The 26,340-nt window shown below is 45.4% G+C and overlaps 2 protein-coding genes across 9 annotated transcripts in view; one reads left to right on the top strand and one right to left on the bottom strand.

Moving 5' to 3' along the window:
• Window positions 1-2,470: 2,470 nt before the first annotated feature.
• LOC121600255 (glycine, alanine and asparagine-rich protein-like) lies at window positions 2,471-7,523 on the bottom strand. Its single transcript, XM_041928698.1, has 5 exons — window positions 7,286-7,523; window positions 7,047-7,217; window positions 6,229-6,966; window positions 5,949-6,142; window positions 2,471-3,296 (listed from the first exon to the last, which is right to left on the bottom strand). Exons 2-5 carry the CDS (start codon window positions 7,047-7,049, stop codon window positions 2,471-2,473), a joined length of 1,761 nt encoding a protein of 586 aa, XP_041784632.1. The 5' UTR covers window positions 7,050-7,217; window positions 7,286-7,523.
• A 2,892-nt stretch (window positions 7,524-10,415) lies between these two features.
• Window positions 10,416-26,340, top strand: part of LOC121590729 — a 57,292-nt gene continuing 41,367 nt past the window's right edge. For 4 of the 8 annotated variants that reach the window (XM_041910645.1, XM_041910651.1, XM_041910650.1 and 1 more), the window contains exons 1-3: window positions 10,416-10,772; window positions 12,899-13,111; window positions 17,619-19,266. In XM_041910645.1, the coding sequence (XP_041766579.1) occupies window positions 18,315-19,266 (952 nt within the window). In that variant the 5' untranslated portion in view covers window positions 10,416-10,772; window positions 12,899-13,111; window positions 17,619-18,314. Of the gene's footprint in view, window positions 11,565-12,898; window positions 13,112-17,618; window positions 19,267-26,340 lie in introns of all 8 variants that reach the window. The other 4 variants (XM_041910649.1, XM_041910648.1, XM_041910647.1 and 1 more) reach the window with 4 other exon arrangements.

Here is a 26,340-nt window from a genome sequence, read left to right as displayed (position 1 = left end):
CTTGAAAATTTAATCTTGATTGCGGAGAAAATAATGCACGATATTTATAGTAATAGGATTTTCTTTTTAAAAATTAAATTCTTTCGTGGACTACAACTGTTATCGCCACAGACCACGGGTTGGATGTTCTAAACGGTCCAGTGGATTTATACAACGGCCATTAATAAAAAACAAAAACTTCGAAGAACCGGATTTACCAATTCGAACGTCAGCATAAGGTATTAAACTATTTTATATGAAATTCGACAAAATGTAGTTGAAATATTATCGAAATAATCATTATGAAACTTTTTTGTGTTCATTAAAAAAGAGGGGTTCTATTTATGTGATAACAAAGAGCCTATATTTTAAAATAAATTAAGTTATTGAAGTGGCTAATGTCAGTGGCGGATAGTGAGCAATGGAGGCAACATTATGAATCTTCTTTTACACAACAAGCGTTGCCTGTCAAGGCCTGCCTCTATACCATTAATGGGTTTGGCTTTCAGTGTCTTATTGGTTTACCCATAGGCAGGATTATGTATGAATCGAACATTCCGGTCCATTCGGGACTTGAACGCATGACAGGCATGTTCTTAAAATCGTACGAGTTGACGAAAGTACCAAGATACCGGCTCAGAGGCAATGTTATAATAATAATGGGGGCCTTCACGATTCTAGCTAGTTTTTTGTATGGAGTTTGACAGTTGGAGGCTGAAATCATGTAAACACTCCATACAAAACCACACAAAAAACTAGCCTGCAATTTTCAGTCTAGATTATTCTAGCCACAAAGCTAGAATTAGATTCGAGTACCTGCTCGAAAACACGGGTTTGTTTACATTTACCCCAAGGTGCATTAAAGAGATCACGTGGTGGTATCTAGAATCAAAGTATATGCAGTCCAGGTGGTCTCAAAGCATGTTTTTCAAACAAAATTTTAATATCACTTTTTAACAGGATGGGTGAAAACTTTTGTTCAAACAAGCTTTCTGAAGGCATGACGAATACACAAAACACTCTTAACATCTTCATTCAGAAACAGAAGCAATAAAAATCTGTCTTCTAAATTCATACACCTTGGGATAAGCCCACCTGTACATTATACGCACTTAGATAGCTGCACCTTAGCCGGTCTCGTAGTACAGTTGTCAACTCCTCCAACTTAACAACATGCCCGTCATGGGTTCAATCCCCAAATGGACCGTGCTGCCATACGTAGGACTGACTATCCTGCTATGGGGGGAAATCAATTAGTCACTGAAAGCCAACCCCACGAGTGGTGCAGGCAGGCCTTGACCGACAACGGTTGTTGAGCCAAAGAAGAAGATAGCTGCTCGAAAACTGATATACAATGCAAAAAGCTAACAGGCTGATATTTCAGCCTACGAGCTTAAAACGGAAAGGCCCCCAATATTTGAAATGTCAAAGTATCACAAAGTCAACATTTGAGTTTTTGAACGATGTTTTCAAACGTTTTTATTACGTTTTTGGAAATATTATTATTTCATTTATTAGTAATTGCAATTTGTAATTTACAATCTTGTAGTTGAGTGTGAGTCCAAATTTTAGTAAGGTGCTTAAATATTTGTTTTACTTTAAAATCGATTGTCATTAATTGGTACGCCTTAACAACATGCCCGTTTTGGCTTCAAGCCTCATATGGACCCTCCCTCCGTAGCAAGGACTAAATATACGGATGCGTGTTACTTAATTATAGCCCAAAGCTTACAAAGGCCGGCATGTTCGCGTAGGACGTTACGCCAAATATAAGAAGAATAATAACTATTGCGTTCAAAGAACTAGAATTATGATATGTTCTTTTCTCAAAAATTATTGATGGTAAAATAAAATATAGGCATCATCAGCTCAGATTAAATATAATTAAAGATTGAAAGCCATTTAAAATAAGATTTATTCAATAAAAGAGGTTTTCGATTAACAGTTAGAATGTTCGTATGATATGTTGCTAAAACCAATGACGGGTTTACAGTTTCGGAGGCATATTATACCAACTGTTATAGATGCTGGACTAAAGATACACGGGGCTCCTCATCGACAGGGCCCCTGCAATTGCTTGCTTTGCTTGCCGTTAAAATTGGCACTGCCAAAAACATATGTTCCGGGGTCTTTGGTTTAACAATATTTTTACTTCACAATTGTTAGGAACGTATATACACCGTTTGAGGGACAGCTCGGGGATGGTCCCCTTGGGGATGGCTGCTTCTAGTATATATTGCAAGCAATATATTACTGTTATAAACACGAATCACGATCGTAGTGTTCGAAGTGTTCAGGACTAGCAAAAATCCATGTTAAGCGCTAAGCAGGTGTGATGTAATTTTATGTAGAATAAAGGAACAAATTGTGTTTAATTGGTGTCCTAAATCAATGTTTGTATATTTATTAACAAATGTGAGGCATTTCACGCCACGTTAACAATCATTCCCTTTCACCTTGCCATCCCGGTTTTCCGTTTCCCTTTGCCCCGTTATACATCCTCACAGTACGGCAGATTTTCGTCCCCATAGTCTCGCTTTGCCGACACCCTGTCGTCATTGTTGCTGAACAAGTTCGACCAAAAAGATGTCAACGGTCCGTTTTGATCTTGAGCCGCCGCTACCATTCCATTGCCACCGGGTGCATCGAAGAACAAGCTATCTAAAATACCTGCGATTGGATAGGAACCTTCACCGCCCGGGCCGGAGCTACCAACCATCGGTTCGTTTAACAAATTGCTGAAAAGGTTTGGCAACCAATAACCCCCCTCGGCGGGACCTGCATTGGCAACCACGTCCCCTTCGACCGGGGCAGGAGCACTCGCTACCATGGCTTGTCCTCCGCGACGCTGTCCACCGAGCGGTCGCGATCGTGCCCGTCCCCGGGGATTGCACAATCGACGACACTCGGCACAGTTGATCGGTGCTGGCGGTGGTGGAGGCGGAGGCGGTGCGGCCGGTGTAGCAGCACTAGCCGGTGGCCGGAAGGTCGCGGATACCATACCGGACGGAGAACGGTTATTCTTGGGGCGTCCTCCTATGCGTCTGCCTCCCATCCACCTGCTGGCCATTGTCGTCGGGGCGGGCGTGGTCGTTGTCATCATCCGGTAACGGATGGTTTTGATCGCATTTTGGAACGCCTCGATTGGGCGCGTTTTCGCATGTGGATCTTGGATACGCTGCCGCAGCTTCTGACGCTGTTTGCGCCTAGTGCCCGCGTTGGCCGCTGGTTGCCGTCCGCCGAACGGTTCCGTCATACGCGGATCATTGCGGTTGAATATCAAATTTCTTACGGCACGAACGATCGGTTCGCCGGGACTGCAGAACCAGGCACCACGAAAGCAAGCGAAAGGAGGAGAGGGAGGGGGCCATCGGGTCATCGGGTCGATCGAGTATAGGGAAGAGAAGAAAAAAAACAAATCATTAGTTTGGTTTGGTACAAAAATGCAACGTCAATCGTCCGTGGACCGTAGCCCGCGGACGACATCGGTCAGTTTATTCTAAAGCTCTTCGCGCAGCCGGGAGGCACATTACACATTCACATTTCCCATCCGAACCAATGTTGGCTCCGGACGCCAAGGTGTACCGCGACACAATTACAACAAAACAGAAACAAAAAATACAAGCGAGCTCTTAATCTACACGAGGCTGGGTTTGTTGCTGCCGCAAGGAGGAACGGCACAGGTCACACGAACAACGACGAGAGAGGGAGATCGGTGGCTGGATACTGTGGGTCACCGCGTACAGAGCGACCTCTTATATCCTGCGGAACCGCTGGAAGAAACCCCTAAAGGGGTTAAGCTGAAAAGGACGCTCTGAAAAGGGCGGCAGAGGAGGGATTCGGAGGTTAGGTTTCGTTAGAAAACATACACACACATGGGAGTAATGATCGGCCACCGACCACCATCGGCACTGGGCAGTTAGGGAACCCTACTTTGTCTGAACGCTGCTACCAGCGGGCCGGCGACGGTGTCCTTCTCCTCGTCGTTCGAGGTGGTTCCAGTTTTCCGCGTCTGCTTGCTCTTGCTGGCCATTGCTCGCGGGATGCACTTGACGATCTTGGTCGGGCAGGAGCGAGGGGTGGTACCGGGGTCGGATGGCGAGCGGGTCGTGGGCGCTTCGTTTTGGCTGTAGGTGCCTGCAGGCTGCACGATCAGCTGGCTACCTACGATCTGTTCGCCTGTGGCAGCGGGTGCGGCAACCGCATCCGGCGGGTATGCGATCGCGTACGGCACCACTTTACCAGAACCGCACGACGTGCTGCAGTACTCACGCACCTTCTGCATGATGTAATTGTCCATTTCAGGTCCACCCACGGTGCGGGATGCGCCCGTGTTTTCCATGTTTGATACCGAAGCAGCTCCGTTTGGCATACCGAACGAGCCTATGTTGATGATGGGCGTAGGCTTCGTGGCGGGAGTTTTATCCTCCGTCGCTGGTGCGTCTTTGTACTGCTTCCGGCGCTTGTTGATGCGATTGAGCCGTCGTTGACGGGGAGAAGCATCCGCTTCATCGTCGGAACTACGGCGCAGATGGTAGCGCTGTGGTTCCTCGAGAACGCGTCCATTCGCCATCCGGTAAAGTACCCGGCCGAGGTCCTGCTGGTAGTATTCGACAATTTCGTTCGAATCGACCGCTTCGTCATCGGTTAGGTTCGTCATCGTCGACGTCCTAGTGGATGGAGGTTCCGTCTCTGGCAGCGGTTTCCTGTGCGCACTCTTGCCTGCATGTCGCTCACGAAACGCACTGAGTCGCTTGGAAAGGCCACGCCAGAGAGCATTCCTCCCGCCGGAATGGTTGGGTCTAGCTGAAGCTTCGTTGCGATCAACTCGTTGAGCGACCAGACTAGCTTCGGGATCTTCAATGCTTTCTTCCGTTTCAATTGCGTTACCATCCAGGGTTAGTTTTGGTTCGAGCACTTCGTCCAACCGATGCTCGGGAGCCCGTGGTGTAGTCGAGGTTGTAGTTAGCTTCTGCTCATCGACGTAAAAGTTGGAGCAAATCTCACATTCCGAATCTTCGTGCGACTCTTGTTGCGCTTCTTGCTCATGTACATCCACCTCCTCCACTACCATTGGAGCTGAGGTCACAGGGGTGATCGTGGAGGCTAGATCTTCCGGTGCTCGTCTTTCGATTACTTTGTCGGCCGGCATAGGTCTACGACGTCGACCCGGATTCGCATCCCGACGACGCCATTCCGACTTTGTGCGGCGTCTGTGAAGCCAACGCTGCGGCGGTGCAGACCCATCGACAGCCTCGCCCGCATTCTCCTCTCCCGTCGTCCGACCCGTGCGACCACCGTCCTCGCCCAGCCCTGCAATCATACGCTTCGCCATCGATCGTAACCTAGTGCCATCGGTCGCAGTTGCCGGTGGTGCGCGCGTGGGTGAAAGGCAATGAAAGTAGAAAAAGTTATAATTGAGTGGAATCGATGGATTGTACGCGGTTCCGTTGGAGGCCAGCTGACGGGACGTCAGCTCGAACGGTATAGTCCGTTCCCGGCCCGATTCATCCACGAACCGGACACTTACGATGGTGCCCAGCTCGGGAAAGAACATCCCAGGCAAAGGTGCAATGTGAGTCGTCACATTGGAGCCGCTGCCGCCATCCTGCCCCACGTCGACCGCTTGCGGTCCCCCCACAATGCCCTGTCCCTTGCTAAGAAGGTAGGTTTTCATCTCCGTTCCAATGTTGGAACCTTTATTCTTAGCTACCTTTTGCCCTATCTCTTCGCGTAAGGCGACAGTATTCGCGTCGGGGGGCTTCTGAGGGTCAGCGCTCACTACCGGGCCCTGTTTTTTCTTGCGCCCAAATAATCTTCGCATCAAATTTGCAAAAGGTTGATTCGCCCGTTTATCGGCAGATACCTTGGGATCTGCGTCCTGTGCACTCCCTACTACCTCCCCAACCTCCGTCTGCGTGTATTCCGCCGGACAAGGTCCGTCAGAATCGTGCTCTGTGTCTGCATACCTGTTCGCTCGTTGTGCTCGATCTCGCCCAATCTGTGCCAGTCGCTCGTTCTTGGTGCGCACCAGCTGCCTTCGGCTGACGGACTGTCGGTAAACGGGTGCACCGGGCTCGGCCAGTGGCGATGTTGGGCTGCCTAGCTCGTCCGGGGCAGGATGGTCCTGGGATGAATGTGTTGGCGCGTTACGATCTAAAGCCTAAAAACCGGCGCCTGTTAATTGGGAAGTTGACTATGAAACAGCGCACCTCGACCACAATCGCATCGTAGTGGCGTATCACTAACCTGAGCAACCGGAGTCTCCTCCCCGTCCTTCAGCCCGGACGTCTCACTCATCGGTGAACGGCGATACCGTCCGTGATGACCATAGGTGGGCTCGTAATCATCGTCTCCATCATGGTCGTCGTGATATCCATGGCCACCACCGTGCCCATGCTTGCCGTATCCGTGACCATGTCCATGGTGTCCATATCCTCCACCGTGTCCGTAGCCGCCTCCATGTCCACCGTATCCCTTCTTGTGGTGATAGTGATGATGGGTGTGGATGACGTGCTTATGTTTCTTGTGTTTCTTGAAGTGTCTGAACTTGGAAGAACCGTCCTCCTCGTTGTCGTCGTCCTCTGCCGCTCGGCCAAAGTTGCCCTCATCCAGCTCACCCTCGAAGCCCATGACGCGTGCCTGCATGCCCGGACCCATATCGATCTCGACCGGATGCGGACTATCGTGAACCATTTCACGCATCTGAGGTGCATTCGGGTCGTGGACTGCCATGTCGCTCATTGCGGGCGCTTGCGCTGGTACCGTTTCCGAGCTTTCCTCACCCGACTTGGGCGCGTCCATCGCCCCATCGGCGTTGGGGTTCTCTGCTCTTACAAATCCAAACCGTGATCCACGGATCGGTCCAGTAAAGACGGGCCTGAACCGATGTGGGCCCATGCGCTTGTAGTATTTGAAAGCATCGACTCCGGCGTCCAACGCTAGTAGAACAACTAACAAGGATATACTCCAACGGTTGAGGAACAACTGTGGATAGAGTTATGACACAGAGAGAAAAAGAGATAGATGTGACAATCGAAGGCGTTACTATTAAGCCATCAACTAACCATTTTGGAAATGATTGTCCACAACTTTCACAGGGTTTCACACACAACTTATTAACACTATCACAGTTCACAGAACTTCACCTCACTGCACTCTGGTGCCACTTCTTGCTGGGCACATTCGCAACTGATGCTCCAAACCTTTTGCATTGTAGCTTTTAAGTACAGCTCCAGCTGGACGAATTGTTACATTTTGTAAAGGTCACAGCAAAACAGGCAAGCGCTGAGTAAGGAATTCAAACCTGGTAACCTTGGGGATGGTCTACCGTTGCAGCTGTTGTTGAAAACAAACGGCCCATCAGCAAACGGAACGGTCAAAGGGTTTCGGGTTAGGTACACTCCGGTTGAAGGTGTAGCGTTTGGTCCGGGGTGGTGTAGTGTTATGGTCTGTTGTTGTTGTTTTACCCTCCGCAGCAAGGTCTGTTTGTAACATCAAGACGGAAGGAAAGTTGAGACGTTTCTGCCGAAATTATTACGGACACGCATGTCGGCAAGAGTGACGTGCTGGTGGACCAACATGTGTGAAACGAGCCGTTAGTCATTCTGTGGTAAGCAGGAGAGTTGATAAGACGTTGTAATCATATCTTGAACGCATTCTCCTTAAAGGATCCACTGCTGGCGGGAGGATTTACACTCATGGCTATGGTCTTTAAAATAGGGCGATGGGAGTGTAAGGAAGGTGTATGAAGCATTGCTATACGGTGAACATTTCGTTCATTGTTTGAAATTTATACTATTCTTTTTCAACATTTTTCCGCGACAATTTATTTCCTTCTGAATGATAATAAAAACGCCTTATGGAGTATAAAGTTTCAATGTAGGAATGTTTCAGTCATGCACATTATTATAATAATGTGAAATAGTAGAACTACCAATGTAATGTAAAATCTTAATGTAAAAAATCACTAACCAAATAGCAACCAAATTGTCTTATATTGTGCAGTGTACAGGTGTCCCCCGAGATACGACTGTATTTAGGACCGAAAAAAAAGTCCCAACGCAAGGCGTAAGTCGAAAAAGTCGTATGTCGAATATCTGTCATTATAAACTTTATAACCGAAGTTGAAGAGTCGAAATCTATGATATCGTGTTTTTTATTTGAAAAAATGTTCGATAATGTATTAATTTTACACAAAAAGTCGTTTACACGATATAGATATTCAATATCGGGTAGTTGTGAAATCTTTGGAAATGTGTGTGTAACGGTTATCAGCTCAGAAATTCAAAAATATACATACATTTCTTCTCGATAACAACTTTTCACTGTCAAAATCAAAATCGTCGTATCTGCGAATCGTCGTAACTCGAGGGGGTCGTAACTCGGGGTACGCCTGTAGATATAAAAAAAACATTCATAAAAATTATTTTTTTTGAAATTTAAATAAATTCAAAATTCAAAATGTATAGCCTCAAAAATTATCCCTAGTAAATATATGCCAATTCCTTAATGAATTATGCACTTCGATCCAGTACACTATTTATGCGACGTTCGAAGGATATCGGTTTACTTTTCTCCCGTTTTTCGTCCATCATTTCTTGCCAGGCTACACGAGCGGCGTTGTGCCATCCAAAATCTAGAGAGAAAAGACACGCACTCTCGCTTTGGTACACAGGAAAGTCGGGTGGGTCGGCCGGAACGCAAGGGCGCAGACTTTTTCATGATTCTGTATGACTTCGGTTGGCCTCATGTGTGAATGAACCTTATCGTGGTGACTCTAAATATAAGATTAAATACCGTATGTTCTTATATAATCTATAGATTTCGATTAATTATTCAAAAAGTACTTCTTCTTCTTCTTCTTTGGCTCAACAACCGTTGCCGGTCAAGGCCTGCCTGTACCACACTACTTGTGGGTTTGGCTTTCAGTGACTTATTGATCCCCCCATAGCAGGAAAGTCAGTCCTACGTATGGCGGCACGGTCCATTTGGGGCTTGAACCCATGACGGGCATGTTGTTAAGTCGTACGAGTTGACGACTGTACTACGAGACCGGCTATTCAAAAAGTACAATACAATAAATTAACAAATTTCATTTTAAAATAGTCAATTTGATATTTAATATTCTAATAATGAGCAACAAAGAGTTGTTACGTTAGATTAAACAAAGCATGGCCTAAGCATCCCGTCGGGAAATCTTCGGGTACCAATCGGGTGCAGCGCTGAAATACTGAAAACACCGAGGTTCATTTATGTAATTTTCTTCATTCATAGTCAGTTCACTTGCAATCTTCCACCAAGACAGCTGCGTGGATGCTCTTTATTCCATTGGAGGCGGTTGGTGCACCGGTGCAGGTTTAACATTAGTTATTCTTGTAGCATAACTTTTTGTTGATAAGCATGCGGAGCACTAATGTAAACACAATATTATTCGGTTCTCTTAAACAATGAATGTAAATATGTATAACACATACCAGAGTGATTAAAAGCAATCATTGAAATGGTTGTAGATGGTTAAACCCGAGGCGAGCATGTTATTAAGTCGTGCGAGTTGACGCCTGTACCACGGGATCGCACTTCTTACGTTTACAATAACTGAAAAAAGCTTTTCAATCATTTCATCTTACATAATTTTCATCAAAGATAAATATCAAAAGTTAAAAAATTCGTGAAAATATGCCAAGATTAATACATTTAATTATTGATAATTAATCATGCTATTAACCACAGGTAATAAGAAAAAATGAATAAATCAACAATAACTCTACATTTATTAATGGTTCACAAACAATTTGAAGATGGACAACTAAGTTTAAACAAAAATCGTAACATATTATATCTGAAAGAATAAAATCATGCAAGTAATAAGACAAAATTAAATGCTTTCACTTGCATGGGACAGCGCAACACAAGGTTGACCAAGGGTGAGATGCTGTGGATGAACAAATCTGAAATGAGTTCTTTCAAATGGGATGAATTTGAGTTACTCACTATGGATGTGAAACACGTGCATAGTGTTTTTGACGATAAGTAATCGTTTTATAGCTTTGAAAATTAAATAAGATTAAGAAAGAAAACGAGAGTAAAATTAGGAAAAATAGATTTTTGTTTGTATAGTTAAAATAAAATCAATGAAACAATTCATAAAGAACACTTCTTGACTTAACAAAACTCATTGTTACTAGCCGTTAGATACCCATTGAAGCACCACAAATATGGTAGGCACTATCAGTTATATCTCATTACAAATAAATCTAACAATATAGACTTGTTAGGCAATTTATAAATATGATTCTGAATTAATGTTTTATACTTGCTTATCTTACTTATATTTTATACATTTAACAAAAAAATCAAAAATGTATGAATAAATTTAAAAAGTACCTTTCCGTGTCAAACATCGGACAACTATTATGCTCTATATGCAGTATGCTCTTGATCCGAAACACCGAACAATCTAGATTTCTCACCGAAAGCCATGGAGCAATGTCAGAGCACAGCCTAAGCAGCCGTTCGTCGCTGGTTCGGGTTTCCTTCGGCGCCGTAAAAATGAAGTGCGTACCGTTCATTCCATTCATTTCATTCAACGAAAGTCGTGAACGTACAAGTTAAATCACTTGAACTCTTCAGCCGAGCTGGATGCATGCGCGTGCGGTGGTCGCATCGTCAGCAGCATTTTTCGAACAGCAACCGTCACTGCTTCACCGGTCGCGATCGACATTTTCGTGTCCCTACTTGTCTCAGTGTAGTATTTGTCGCGCGAACAACTTTGACTGCATCTTCGCCGAAAGGTGTGCGTTTTCGTGTCGGGAAGTGTGTGTGTGTGTTTTTTTTTTAGTTGTGCCAAGTAAAGATTATTTTATCACCGGGAGGCTGGGACGGGTTGACACACAAACGAAGCGCGAGTTATCGCGACTGTGTTGAACGAACCCTTTCCCACGGTGAAGTGATGGTTCCAGAGCAATATTAACAGTACTGGTGGTGGTGGTGGTGGTGGTGGTGGTCCAAAGCGATTTTGCCAGCATCAGCCGAGGAAAGTGTGCGATCGTAAAAGGACTTCTTCTTGAACGGAACAAGAAGCGAAGGTTTTATGAGAGGAGGTTCATACAGTAGCCGAGACGAGCAAGATGAAAGAAGTGAAAAGCAAGTTAAAGTTTGAATTACAACGTGGCTGCTTGCTTAATTGTGGACGAGTGAATTAATTAGTGGTTGCACGCGGGCTAGCAACTGTTCGCTGGCTTCCCTTCATTAAAATAGGCAAATCGTGGCTGTAATAATACGTGATCCGATCGCGCTCGGTGCGAAATTGATTTCCACTTCGAGCCCGTCCATCCATTCTCACATTTCGTCGCACGCAGAAGACGAATCGAGTGGCAAAAATGTGAATGAACGTTAGTTGCGTACGTGGTGTTAACCAACGGAAAGACGAACCAGATCGTTCGCGGATCGAGGTCAGCCTTTTGCTACCGGATGGGGAATCTTCGTTGGATGATCTGCCGCCAGGAGATGGATTCTCGTGCTTCCATGCTTGTTCGTGTGTATGTGTCTGAGAAAGAGAGAGAGGGAGATAGCTAATTGCGAAGGTAAAAAAAACGTGCGAAACACCCAAAGTTCAGCAGTTTTGGTGTCTACTTTCTTACCGGGGCTTGGTCTATTCGGCAAGATGACCTCGAAAATAGGGAAAGACGCGACGACCAGCCTACAAACATGAAAGGGAAAGGCCAACTTAACGCTCCAACTCAAAAGTGTTGCAAAAATTCATTGCTTCCACTGCTGCGCGAGACCGTCAGTTTGTTATGTAAAACAGATGATTCGGGCCCGAGGCCCGACACATCCGAGACACGGGGTTGGACGCACGCATACACCGGCACGAGTTTGCACGGCCTAGACAAGCGCACACAGTGTGGCACAGAGTGTGGTGTTTCCGCGTCCGCTCGCCCGTAAAATACAGGCAAAAATAGAGGATGCTTACGGTTTTCGCGCAAAAATTCACTTTTTCGCGATCTGCGCGCCGCGACGAGACGAGATCGACAGACAGCCACCGCGAGCATTACGCGCACGCCCGAGCCGCCGCTTGGCTCATTAAAAACCGATTGGATATATTTTCGAAATTAGTGTCGGTTCGGTTGTGGTTTCCGCGCGGGTTTTCGCCGCGGGTTCCTCCCTTTCCTCACTTACCCATTGTAAGCCGGCAAGATGCCCGAGCCACGGGCGTGAGCATGTCTTGAGTTTCTCCTTTTTTTTATTTCGCCTGCTCTACCAGCGTGTGGTGAGTGTTCTTTTCACGCAGACTTTGGGGGGCAGAATTCGGCAAGCATAGACAGTACCTTTCACAGATGTATGCAAAACATTGTTACGGCTGTCGTTGACTTTAAATGCATCTGAATGAAGCAGAAATTGTGTATCGGGCTACGTTTTTTCTTTTCATGGGGTTTTATAGCCAAACCCCTCTGCAGTCTTATATGAATGCCAAACATGATCTTATCACTTATCATTTTGGGTTTCTTTTGATTTCGTTACCCTTGTTGACCGATGGCGGCGCATGCTTCCCCACTTTGGGTAGGTTTGGGTCGTGGATTCGGCACAATCACGGTGCCGAATGAGAAAAGCAGTACGGCGCGTTGTCATACTTATCGACTCACGTGATAGGCATCAATGCCAAAACGACGATGTATATGTTTGCTTGTGTGTATGTGTGAGAGAGTGATGTGTGATTGAAAGTGTGCAATTAGAGTGAAGAAAATTGTGATATGCCCTAGCTCTGGCATGCGTGAACCAAGACAACATAAATTGTGAAAAAATGTGTTTATGACATAAGCAATATTATAGTGCAATTAATATCAAGATGTTTGTATTACAAAAGAGTATAAATTACCCTGTGATGTGTTGTGGTTGCTAATCTTTTTCATAACCGTAGGCAGTGAAACAGAAATCATCGAATTTTAATCAAATGAGAAAGATTTGGTGCCGTACAATAGTGTAAAAGTGTTGGTCCATCAATCTAAGAAAAAAAAACACCTCATCCATCAAGTTGCTACAGAAACGAATTACAGCACAAAACGTACGATTACTTCGAGCAATCAGCGCTATTATCAGCAGCAGTGCGGCTAACGAAACGAGCAAATCAAAGGTAAAGACGTGATATTATTCTCAGCAAGACAGTGTGATTCACCTTAGGACTCTATTAATAACGCCAACGTTTGGAAGAGTGCAAATGATACGAGTAAAGATGCAATAATGTAATTAAAACTCAATTAAAACGTCCACCTCGTTTGACTTAAGCTACAACACAGCTCATTGCGTTTTCGTGACCTGCCTTGAAGAGTGAGATCTTTCACGAACGGTATTGTTACGGCGTACAATCACGCAACTTGCCCTGTTCTGGGTGTGAAATGAGGCATCCTGTTTTGCCTGATGTATTGCGACTAATTTCAACACGCATCTCCAAACGCAGCAAATACGCATCTTCTCAGCTCGCCCATGCGGAAGATGCAAAACGAAAGTGCATCGCTTAGTGGGATGCACTGCGAGATTATTAAGCCGTACACGCCCGTAGAACAGGTCGCTCCGAATGCGCGTGACTTTGGTTGTGCCTTTGCACCTTCGCTTGCTGCTTGGGGTCACATCCTTCCGGAGAAATGTCGACAAAAGTCGTAGCAGCATGCTTCCCCATTGCTTTCCATTCTTGCGGAACGTTTCTCGATTCTTAACTTGCTGTTGTTACATATCTTTTATTTTTTGTTACTCTCTTGTTATTTTTTGCAGTCGCATTGGTAATTTTCTTCGCAAACTCCTGTCCAAAGATTTGCAAAACCATTTCATTTTGGGCCTGGTTTCGGGTGACTTTTGTCGGGTAAACTTCGTTGTGAGCGAGCCAACATCATCCCCCGTTTGGTTGAAAGCAATGGTCATGATAGATTTTTTTGTATGTTCTGCTGGAGACGAGCTGAGTTCTTTCCAAACGAATTTGGAAGTTACTTATGCTTTTTTTGCTGCTGCAAAGCAACTCGCTGACGGCGCCCTTTGCAGATGGAGTTGCATGGTGCACACTGGTACATTCTGGGGAGTGAAGGGAACGCAGACGCCGGCACCATTTGCTCGACATGAAGACACTTTTACATTTCACTAGTGGCATGTTTACCGCATCTTCATCTTAACCATGTTTCCGCTGCGTGTTTGTGTGTCCACTGTATTTTTTTTTAGTTGGATTTTTGGACAGGAGATAGTCGTTTCTGTGTATGGTTGCTGTACCAGAACCTCATCCCGACATTACCTCCGATGGCATGCAGAGATCGCAAGGCACACTGTGGACATAAACGTCTATGTAGCTATCAGAGCAGTCGAGCAAAACTGAACACATTTCCCAACGAAGTTCGACTAATGGGCTTTGACAGTTTTGTGGGATTTCGTTCCAATTGCTTTTAGCAAGCGATTATAAAGACATTGTCCAGAGATGGAAAATTGAAAAAGTTTCATGCTCCATTTTTGTAAATGCTAAAACACTATACTTGGTGGTACTGTGATCTTACGAAAATTTTTACCTTAGTTCGCAATAGAGATTCAAAGACAGCAGTTTCCTTTTTTTCATTGAAAAAACACAATTCACAATTTTGTCACTGAAAAAAGCGTTAAAAATGTGATTGGATAAAAAGAAGACTAACATAACTAACCGTTATCTAAAGGACCAATGTTTATTGCGAGAAACCTAACTCATCTCATCTTCACGCAATCCACAGTCAGCAGTTTTAGTTGACATCATTCTGTCAAATACTGCTCGCAGCGCTCATACTACATAAGCTACACTCCACATTTTGGCAACAGTCGAATGTTTGCCCCACCGAGACAGACCGTTCGCAACAATTATGCAATCGAGCGAGAAGATTGTCGCTGCGGCCACCCCTCTATCAGCTGTAGGTAGCATGGTTAGTTGTGAGCAAACAGTTTGTAACAACCGAGATCGAGAAACGCTTGATAAGAATTTAAATGTCAATTACGCTTGTAATTTCGAAAAGGGGTTCCCATCCACCCTTCAACAAGTTAATCTGTATGCATTCGGAGATTGGTTAGTGAAAGTGATATGAGAATATTCTTACCCGTATCACGGTCAAATTTTCCTTTCGATGAACGAAAGGATTGATCGTCTGATAGAGCTTAAAGGTATTTAAACCACCTTATACTACGTTGGTATGGCTTCTGTATAATCGCAGAGTCCGAGACGATCTTGCCACTTTTGGCAAACATAAACAGCATCAATTAACACCGAGGCAATCGGAACGTTATTTCCCTGTCGGCAAGTGCGGATTGCCAGCTTTCCCTTCATTGGTGTGGTAAATCACCTCCACCACCACCATGAAACAGGGGTGTGTAATTTCGACAAACAGTTTGTACGTGACGTAGACTGTGAAAAGACTGTGAACCCAAATTGAGACGCAGTGTTTGTTTCATAGACCGTTTTCTTATTTACTTGTTTGATTTTATTTTCTCATTTCGAAGAACTTTTTTGCAATTGGATTTCAAAGAGAGGGAGCGAAATCTCATCGCTTCCATCTCGCATCGGTTACTCTCCGTTTGTTACCGATGACGGATTGGTAGTGCCTCTTAGCATACAGGCAAAGTTAGCTGGTAAATCGGGAACCGGTTGACAATGTGTGGGTGACCCGCTTCTTCTGGAAGGGTCGACGAAGGGAGTTGCAGAGAGGGCTGGAAGAAGCAAAGGAAAAGCCGGCATGTGCTGCGGAAGGCCATTCGTGCAGGTGTATCGCAGACAAGCGTAACTGATAACAGATAGCAGCAGTGTATATCAGCAGTGTGTTTGTATGTACGCGTTGTGTACCGAAAACGGCAACTGCTCGCGCAATGTGACATTTCGAGAGCGGAACCCGGTCAAGTGACACACGCGTTACTGATGATAAATGAAAATGTATATTTATGTGCCAATGACCTCTCTCTGCCGTACAGCGTAAACGATCTACTGCAGTATCGAGGCGTCTCTCAGTCCCTTTGTCTTCCCCCCTATATCGACCATTTTGTGCGCTCTGCAGCGTGTGATCCTCCTAGTTGCGATTTTGGCATTCGGCAACATTCGGCAGCGCATGGCCGGCATTAAATCGGGTACCTTGATCGGAGATGATCCTTTCCTCACACGGCGATCGTGGCTACAATGTTCAAATGCTAGATTTTGTATGCATACATCACATACACACTCGTGTGTACGAGCAGCAATAGAAAAGGAGAATGGCGACGGGTCGTACGTACGTCATGTACTAAATTATCGCCCGACAGCGCCACTCATTGGCGATGGTAATGAAAATGGCGATCTCGCTACTTATCTGCACCGCCGGTGGGTCGGTAGATTACTATCGCAGTGATTAATTCAAATTTTAGCCTTTCGATGCGTACTTTTCGACTGGTTTTTTGACGATGAGCGACTAAAGCAATGGTTTGGGTATGGCTGAGCATATTGAGCCGTGTTGAACGAAAGAGATAGTATTGAAGCATCCCGAATTGCTAAAAAAATATACCAAGGGATAGTGTATGACACGAAACATTTATTGGTTTGTTTATTTGGGCAGATTAGTTGAACAATAATCATAAATCTCGTGAAATCTGACGTGCTTTATATGTGAGTACTGTTAAATCAATCAACTGTTGTAAAATTGTGTGATTCATTTTATTAAGTATTGAATCTCGTATTTAGAATTTTAACATTATTCCGAATCCTATATCAGTATGTTGTAAAACATTGTAAACATTAATAGAAAATGTAATTTAATTCTTGCTTTCAATATTTCATGCTATCAAAAAAGTGCTACATCAAAACCAAACTCATCTTGAACTCACATAGAGATCAATAATACAATGACCCCATTTATAAGTACGACATTGTAACGAATTTATAACGAACGGAAGCATACAACACTTTCCATAAAAATTTGACCCGATCAAAATGTCGTACATCTCGTCTAGGTTTATTTTGGTTGCTGATGCGAAGCGTTGATTAAAAAATATCGTAACATTTAATAGAAACGCATGAATCATACCTGCTAGGGATTATGAAGATCACTATGATGATTGTACAGATTTGATCGCAATTTTAATCAATTTCTCTCCTCGAAAGTCAACCTCGATTCGTACGCTTGTTATTGCGGAACAGATTAGCATTTTAAATTTGTGTTTTTTCACACTTTACACACGTTATTTCCGTGGTTGTAAAGGAACCCAAGGAACTGCCATATCCCTCGTTAAAGCTTGCGTTGCTCCACACGCTGCCAGCGAATCCGAGCGATGGCGCAGAGCATTTCAATTGGTTTGCCTCCAGTTTTCGAAAAACACACCCTTTGGCCATACGGTTCTGCAAAATCTAAACCATCTACGCATCGATACCGATCGCGAGCCAAGTCGATCGCGATCTCCTTTAGCCCATTTCTCCAAATAAATTCGAGGAATTCCCAACCATCAAGCCAGCTGCCTTTCTTCCCGCGTTGTATATTTTATTCATACCCAAAATATGTAGATTACTACCCATTCCTCCATTAGCATAGTTTATTTGGTTTGCCTGCCACAGGGCCATGCCGTTAAGACACCGACGCTCTAGTCGAATGACGTTGCTCAATCCGTTTTCCTTCTCTATTTTATAGGGCTTTTCCTCCAGTAAGGCGTAACACTAACGCACACGCAGCACCCGGCCCATAACAAGAGCCGGTGGGTAGGTAGGTAGTAGCATTCATCCCGCCCGACTCCTTATTTCGCCCAACGGTAGCACCATTTCAGTGGATTAGCGAAACGAATGCTCGCGTGCGTGTGCTGATGTGCTATGGCCTGTAGGAGCAGGCCCGCCAGCACCCGTTCACACCCGCAGCAAAACGTCCCGCAGGGTAGGGAGAGGTGGCAGTGCTGTCTGCGGCCTGTACGACAACATTCCGCGCATACGTGCGTCCCGCTCCCGGAGGCGCATCGCAACTGCACCCGCCACACTCGCTGAAGGCCGCGCGAAAGGATGATGGGACGCGCACTGGTCGCGCACGGGACGTTTCTAGTGTGCTGCAGGCAGTGCTACGTGCAAGTGTATCTAGGGCCGTGCCACATGCTGCCCAGTGTCACCCCTCGCCGTAACCCAGAAAGTGTATCAAAGTGAATCTTAGTGCTTGTCCTCCGCACCATCCCACGGTTCTTTCTGCCGCCCATAATCGTTTGGTGCTTGTGTTAGTGTGAGTGAGCGTGGGAGCACGGGTGCGTGCGTGTGTGTGTGCGTGTGGGTGAGGGCGCGAGGCGCATCTATGTGAGTGTGTGTAGGTGCCCGTGGACGTCGCTCCACGAGAGGCCGGTGAAGGTTCATGCTCAGTGGCAGGATTCGTCGGAGGGCCCTGGCCCTGCTGGGCGCCCTCCTGCTGGTGATCCTCGTCTGGCCTCCCTGCTGCGCCACGATGCCGAAGCCGCTGTCCGTCACGTCCCCGCAAGCGCCATGGGATGTAGTGCCGCCCGCTCGGCCCCATCCAGCGGCCGCAGTCATGCCGGTCCCAGTGCAACCGTCGTGGACGAGCGGCGAAGGCACATTCGCTCCGAAGCGGCACCACGTCCCGATTGGCCCGGGGAGCGAACGGCACCAGAACGAGCAACACCAGCAGCAGCAACAGGAACCGGCGGAATCCGAGAGCCGGAAGAGCCGGCGTGTCAGTGAGTTCTACCGCTTATTGCGTGCCCTCAGTCCGGTCACCCAGCCGCGACCAACATTTGAACCGAACGAACGAACACAGAGTGATGTGAGTGCAGCAGTGCAGATAAATTTACCGCCGCGCGAAAATAGCCGGGCGGGCCGCGTCGCGCGCGATTATTTAATAGAACCGATCGATAAAAATAAATCCCAATCGGCGAGACCGGCGAGTGCGCTCGACTTGCCGCAGGATAATGTGCCCGTCCGTATGCACGCCAGGTTCGATGACACGAACCGATCGCCGGCACTGTCCCGAAGTAGACGAGAGGCTCTGCCGGCGAATCCGCACCGTCACCAGCATCAGCTTGCGCCCGCAGGTGCACCGATGAATGGTACCGGCGTGTGGCATGGGCGGCGTGGCGGTGGTGGCCACCGTCACCATCATCAACATCACCAGCAGCAGCAACAACAACACCGGAACATCGAATCGAATCTCGAGCGCAATGAGCGTTCCGCCAACCTGTCGCACATAACCGGAGCGACACGCAAAATCCAGCTGTTCATCAAGAACCGCTACATCCAGCTGCTGCCCGACGGAACCGTCAACGGAACGTCGGACGATCTCAGCGACTACAGTGAGTATCCTTTTCTCTCCCTTTTTTGGTGTACCACTAAAATGTAGGCCAGGGCGGTGCCGCCCGGAATCGTGGTTGAAATATTATACACTTTTGCATATATTTACAATCTTTTCAATCGCTTCACCGTGCGCTAATTTAGGCAGACAGATTTGTGACCTTTTAAACGCATGATATAGTAATGCACAGCGGAAGAAAACAGTGATTAAAATATTGGGATTGTATTATCTGTTTGTCTATTTTTTTTTTTGGTTTTTTTGCCGAACCACTGTTGGCGAATTTTAATCCAATCTTGTCGTGCACCAACCGTATTATGAATTATACTTTGCATATTATTTTAATTATTTTGTCCACTACAGCATAACGTTTCTTGTTCACTGTGCATAAGCGAAATCTGCGATACGAAATGAAGCGAATGAAAGAGGATCCTCCAATCAACACTTGAGACATTTATCGCGAACAGGTTCCGTTTAGGCTTTTCTAAGCTGTTGAAGAATCCGCATCCACCGCAATCTGCGGAATTAAAGCTGTGTTTAAAATATTTTTCATATTTGGTCAATAAATCGAACGACCCATGAATGGGAATGATAGATTAGCGAATGCCGTTAGACTGTTCGGACGGAGAAAGTTCAACGTAAGATCGCGATGGTTTAAGTATTCTTGTAACTCCCTGATCTCTTAATTAAATTCGATTATTTTTTGCACAGCTGCTCAACTGTTTCCCCTTCGCTGAAGTATAATTGATATTTTGGGGTTGTTGGGTTGCAGATTTGTTTATTTTCCAAACGCATCTGTAGCGAAAGGTATCATCAATCTTACGATGGCTTTTGACGGTGTTAAGTGACACCGATGAAAATTGAATCAATTATCTAATCATCAACATTGAGAAAGGATGATGTTGTTGTTGTGTGTGTGTGTGTGTGTGTGTGTGTGTGTGTGTGTGTGTGTGTGTGTGTGTGTGTGTGTGTGTGTGTGTGTGATGAGATGATGTTCGCTGTCCCTGTGATTGTTAGCTATTATAGCTGTCAAGGGTTTATTTTTTTGCTTTTCCTGAGGCAGATAAATAACATCCACCATACATCCACAAATCAGCGTTAGCTTCCGCGAAGCTCATTAGGATAAATGTTCGTTTGGATTGGGGTTTGGAAGGCTCTTGATCCTTTGTCAGACGAGATGAAGTTGAAATGACACATCAACAAGATGTTTTGATCACTACACGAGGCCCGACAGAATACACTGTCTGTTGTTTGCGGACCTTCCCGCATTCTGGCGCATAAGATAAGTCATGTTCCAAGGCTTCCTCTCAGACGTTCCCATAACGCTTGAGAGTTAGAAAAGATTGGAAGGAATTTCACGCGCTTGGAAAAGGCTGAGCCCTAAACCGTTGAACTCTCCCCAAAAATACCTGAGTTCGGTTTGGAGCATTGCCCCATTCACGGGGAGGTTGTTAATTTCTACACCCTTGCTAACTGTGACTGATTTTCACCTGGCTGTGAAATGGGGTTACAGGCGTGAACTGGCATGAAAGGCACTCTTTCATACCCATCCCTGTCCCAAGATACATCCAATACCCAGTAGCCAGTAGGCATCCAATGCACTCGTAATTCACAGCTCGAAAAAAAATGGACGTATAGAAAAAAGACACTTTTTTCCTAAATAATCACCAACGTTTGTTTTGTTTCGCTAACGGTTCAAACGGTTTCATCATATTGCTCTTCATTGCCGGCCTCATGGTACTCGGAACTGGTTGGAATGGTTTTCCACCCGTGCAGCAATTCTACACGCCGCTGCGATGTAAATGAATCGTGCAAATAATACAAACACAAATCCGATACGATCTGCAACGATCGATTGCGTTCGAGGATCGGCGTTCGAGCATGTGAATTAAATCAGCACAAAAGGCGTGGCGGTGGGTGACTCTGATTTGAGCTGTTCGGGTGACATGATTCGTTAGCATACTAATTAGCAAAAAGATGAAAAATATTTTTAAAAAATCCAAAGAGCGTTTTTGCGGCTATCGATCAGATTATCTGTTTTGATGAGGTGTACTAGAACTTTTTCTTCTTCAAATTGTGGCAATAATGGCGCCAATATCGTTAACACTTTTTCTAAATTTGTTTTCAACACAGATCAACCGTAATGTTTTTTTTTTATAGAATAAGAATCAAATCTTATCCGAGAAGAGGAGAAACAACATCTTTCTCCTGTGGAGACCAGATGATTCTTCCAGTGATTTATGATCACCGTTCGCCGTTATCAATTAGAAACCAAGGCAGCTCCAATGATCGTAGCCGATTCGGTTACGGATGTTGGTGACGTTTGGTGTTTTATTGCATTCACTTCACAAGACATGCGAGAACTTATGGATTCCATCATTTCGTGAATATCCCAAATCCTCCATGACAACGTCCCCCTGGGGTTAAGTTACGGGAACTCGGCTTCGAGTGAATGGTTGTAAAACTGTTTGGCCTTGAGTGTGGGATCAGCATGAATCGGAACCGTTTTGATAAATGGATTGGTGGTGTTGTGCAAGAGCTGCCCGATTCTAAATTCCCCCATAGTGTAGAATCCTTTCCGAGAAACTTTCACTAAACCACACAGGTTGCTCAGACCTTGAGCACCTGAACATCGAAACTAGAATTCAAAAATGGCTAGCGTGAGACTTCCCTTTATCGACACACCTTTGACGCCGTGAAACCTGTCCGGCTCAGGGTGGTTTCTTTTTCGGGTTTTAGTGTCCCGGCACTCCTGCCGCTGTTTGCACAGCGATCCCGCTCGTTGTGCAGTTATCGTTGTTTTCAAATCATCGACCACAAAAGCACACGCCAAATAACCTTAATAATGTGGCCCTTCAAGATCGACGGCCGGAATCGATCGGAATGCATTTTACAATGAACGATTTACCGTTCGAAACGTACAGTCAGATGCCTGGTTGAATGCCCCCCGGTGGGCTGAAGCTGTGATTTCTCGTGACACGCGCCAGGAATGCTGGGGAAGACTAGTTTCCTCCAGCGTATGATCCAGAGCAGCGAGGAGTTTTTGGTGGTTTGGTGAGAAATTATAAAAACTATTTCACACCCGCACCACCTGGTACCTGGTGGACTTCGTACAGCGATCTTGTCCGTGTGATAACGTAGGGAAGCTTTCTTGAGCGATGTAGTGTCAGTAAAGCATTAGTCTCTATATCCAGCGATAGTTTAACTCAGAGTTCCGATCGTGGATAGATTATTGCATCCCGCTGTCAACGCGAATGGCAACGGGAGATTTTTGGACCCTCGATGTCTTGTGGTGATGGAGAGAAATTTACCTGATATCTTGTGCTGACTCGATAATTGATTGATGCCGGAAAGGTGAGGATAGAAATGCGGAAAAGATTTGCTTCTAATGGGCAAAGTGATGCGAGGACCGAATGAACCCTTCCAAATCTCTGACAACTTGTCGGTGTCACTTTCGGAGAAGGAGGGTCGGGTGTTTTGATTGTTGTGCAGAAAAAAACAAGACGTTGTTTACAAGACGCTAATCTTACATGCACGAGTGAATTTAAAGGCAATTTTCCAAACGAGAACACACTGGAGTTTATTTCGATCTTGCTGGAATATACGACCAGCACGAACAGTTGCATTAAAACCAGCAATGTGCCATAAAATGTGTCAAAGACCTTTTTGACAAAGCAAAGAAAAATAAAAAAAACAGCCAAACAACAATAAGATAAAAAAAGGAATTTGAATATGCTTAAATTACAACGCAAAAACCAGTGTTTTTAGCAAAGAGCTTCGCTCAAACATGGTTGCTAAACAATGTTAATTAAGCGACTCGTAAATTCCCTACTTTACCAAATTTCTCGTGTCTCGTTCGTCGGAGATGGTGCAGTTTATTTGGTGTTGAATTTTGTTTCTTGGTATGTTCCATCCACCGCAGCTGTTTGCAGATTTTTGTTTGTTCCTTTCACATGTTTTCACAACTGATTTGCAAAGCTATCTTTTTAAGATGGAGTGTGTGTATTATTTTGAATTTTAATTACACTCTAAAGATTACCGTTTTCGGCAGGCTGATCTTGGAGCTAGCAGAACGGTATATGATTACGGATAGAATGAAGAAACCATCCTGGAAGGAAAATACTATGCACGACAGGCGGGTGAAACATATCGAAACCCGTTACAATGTATAAGCAAAGCCGTACGCGTGACCAACGTGAGAGTGAGCTGAAACATGCCTAAACCGGGCCAAGAATCTTCTCTAATGGAGTCACCAGTGACAAAACGCATTTGTTTGTACATCAAACACTTTTTCCACTCCTTTTACCGGTTTTTTTTCCGGCAAATTAAAGCACTTGCTCCACTTTCAAAGCAAATGACACCGCGTTATGTTGATGGGCAGACGGAATGCTTCACTCAGTCTGCACCAGCGCTCTGTCTGTCAAACGAGACGAAGAGCGCGATCGAGACACGCATTATGCTGGCCCACAATGTCGCTGCCGGTCCGAGAGCATCATACCCTAACCCCGCACGGGACTGCATATGCGATGCGGCCCGGAAAGTGTGAATGACAATCTGCGGCAACCACCACCCCGCTAAGCACACCCTTCTCGTAGTGAACGGATACGGAATGTGTGTGTTGGTATGGAGTCGCGTTGCGCGAAATGCAAAATAGCTACGCGAAAAAATGGTGCGGTAGGTCAGTTGCACCATTCGTGCTGCACCAGGCCCGCCACGCACACACCGTCCACGGTGCATCAGCCGGGTGAAACATTTTGTTGCCTTCCTTCCGCGTGTGCACGTTTTTTTGTTTGTGTGCTTATTTTTCACACCTCCCACTTATCCCCCACTACCACTGATCCCCTCGGAAACGGATCTCTGGAGAGGTTCCAGCGAGTGAACTTCCGATCGTCAACCGTTGCAAATTGCATCCATCACGGACAGCTGCAATTGTGTGGCGGGACGGGAGTTTGTTTGGGTTTCTCTGTTGTGCTTTCCTCCTTCTCTTCTTCTCCCTCTCTCGCTCTCTTAGCAAATACAAAAACACATAGCAACTCATTGAATCCCTCACCCGCTGTTTGTTCTACAAACATTTGCTCCGGTCGTTTCTTCGATCAGACGCAAAGTGTGCTTTTCCGATCGTCGCAAAGTGCTACCGGCTTACAGCAGGATGCACCATACGATCTATGGCGAAAGAGATGCGCCAAATGAGCGCGTGAAACTTATTCAATCGTATAATGATGCTTTCAATTGGCAACGAGAGAGTATGTACTTTGAGAAGATTAATAGAACGAGATCGCGAGCTGGTGAGTTAGTTGATGGAGAGGCAGTGGCGGGGATTCTTAAAATATTAATATAGCTATTGCATCATAGTACAAGGGCAAGGAATGCTAGAACGATATAAATCGTAAAACAATCACTTAATTTCTAGAATCGCCGAGCTGTGCTAGACGGCGTGTCGTCGGTTAGTTCATTCATATCGGATTTGCTAGAATGTTAAATGAGGTAGATCAACACATCGCACCATCCATAGAAATAGGTTTATTAAGAATTTCTATTTTACTTCTTTTATTACATCGGTCAATGCACTACGTGAAAAACATTTAGCAAGAGAGGTTTGTTTCCTACCAGAATATAACAGTTGTCATGCAGAGAAAGCACAACGAATTACTTGCCGTCCCAAACTGTTACCTCGTTTATCATTAGATGCTCTTGCTAGGCATGTCAGCTAAATTGTATCAGTCACAATCAGGTTAGAGTATCCAGCGGGACAATTTTATCCCGTCTTTCAGGCCCTTCCGGACTGGCATCACTCATCCCTCCTTCCCGGTACGCCAGCAAACCATGCTGATTTATGACTTCCGCATAATTTACTAATAGAGAGAGAGCCTGGTACACCCGTGTCCCAAATCGGAACAGTAATCCCTGTTCGATGACACACATTACCGTCTGGCGCGTTCGTTCGATGGCAGCGCGTGTGCGATTGAGTTTGGGTAAATTGTGCGTACCGATGTGAGCATTTGACCGGTCAAGCACCAGTGGTTAGCACATAGTGCTAGTTGCCAACTGGCGGTAGACGTAAGAGTGTCTACGGTCAACGTCCTCTCATTCTCGTGCTCTGTGTGTGCCGAATTGGACTTTCGGGCGGTGTTTGTTTTGCTTGCTCGTATCACATATTAGTATTCTTCTGTTCGTTAGTGTCGATGCTCTATTGTCCATCCGCCAACCACTAGCTGCGGTCATGCAAATAGTCGGTAGTCAGGGTCAGAGGTCACTAGGTTAAGTGAAGAATATGCGGTCGGGCGGGCGCTCACCCACGGGTACATTATGCAAAAGGCTAAGTGAAGAATATGCGGTCGGGCGGGCGCTCACCCACGGGTACATTATGCAAAACAAATCGTTTTTAGGCATGAAACTTTAGTTCGACCAGGGTAAATGAGTTGGTGTGAATTTGCTAGGACCGTTTAACTTTACCTTAATCCTATTCCGTGTGGCGCGGAAGACACACGAATTGAAGCTCATCCGAAACGTTTGTCTGCGCCCATAATCGTGCCATTAACTTTAATGTCCCTTTTATTGCACTTTGTTTACAACACATCCATCGAGAGGCCGTTTGTGCAGTTGCACATGTGTTTCTAGTTTGAGTGAAAGTGTGATTATTTCGTCGTTTTGTGGTGGTATTGAGAGCATGAGGCAATCATCACTTCATTTTTGTGACCATTTGTTTTATATACCAGAGACTAGAGTCATTGTAACAGCAATTAAAAAGGACTATTAACCATAGGTTAATAGGTATTTTAGTTCAAATCGTATGGATGAATACCAAATCTTGAATACCTCAACCGCAACCTATACATTAATAAAACAGAAATGAATGCCGAATCGATTGTTGAAGACCCACGGATGAAGTAAAACAAGCATAAACTGAATTTATTAGAAGTTATACTTTGTTTGCCGCTAGTAGGGCACCGGGAGCACGCTCAGATCGTGAGGTTAACTTTCTCATAGCTTTCCTAATTATGCGAATTGCCCCACGGGAGGTTCTACGTTTTGGTAACGCGATATCATGGGATGGGCCAGCTCGTGGCAACGTTATGAT

This window comes from Anopheles merus, chromosome 2R (genome assembly GCF_017562075.2).
Source record: "Anopheles merus strain MAF chromosome 2R, AmerM5.1, whole genome shotgun sequence".
NCBI classification, from domain to species: domain Eukaryota; kingdom Metazoa; phylum Arthropoda; class Insecta; order Diptera; family Culicidae; genus Anopheles; species Anopheles merus.
The sequence above is the reverse complement of the archived record's forward strand: the minus strand, read 5'-3'. Positions and strand labels throughout refer to the sequence as shown.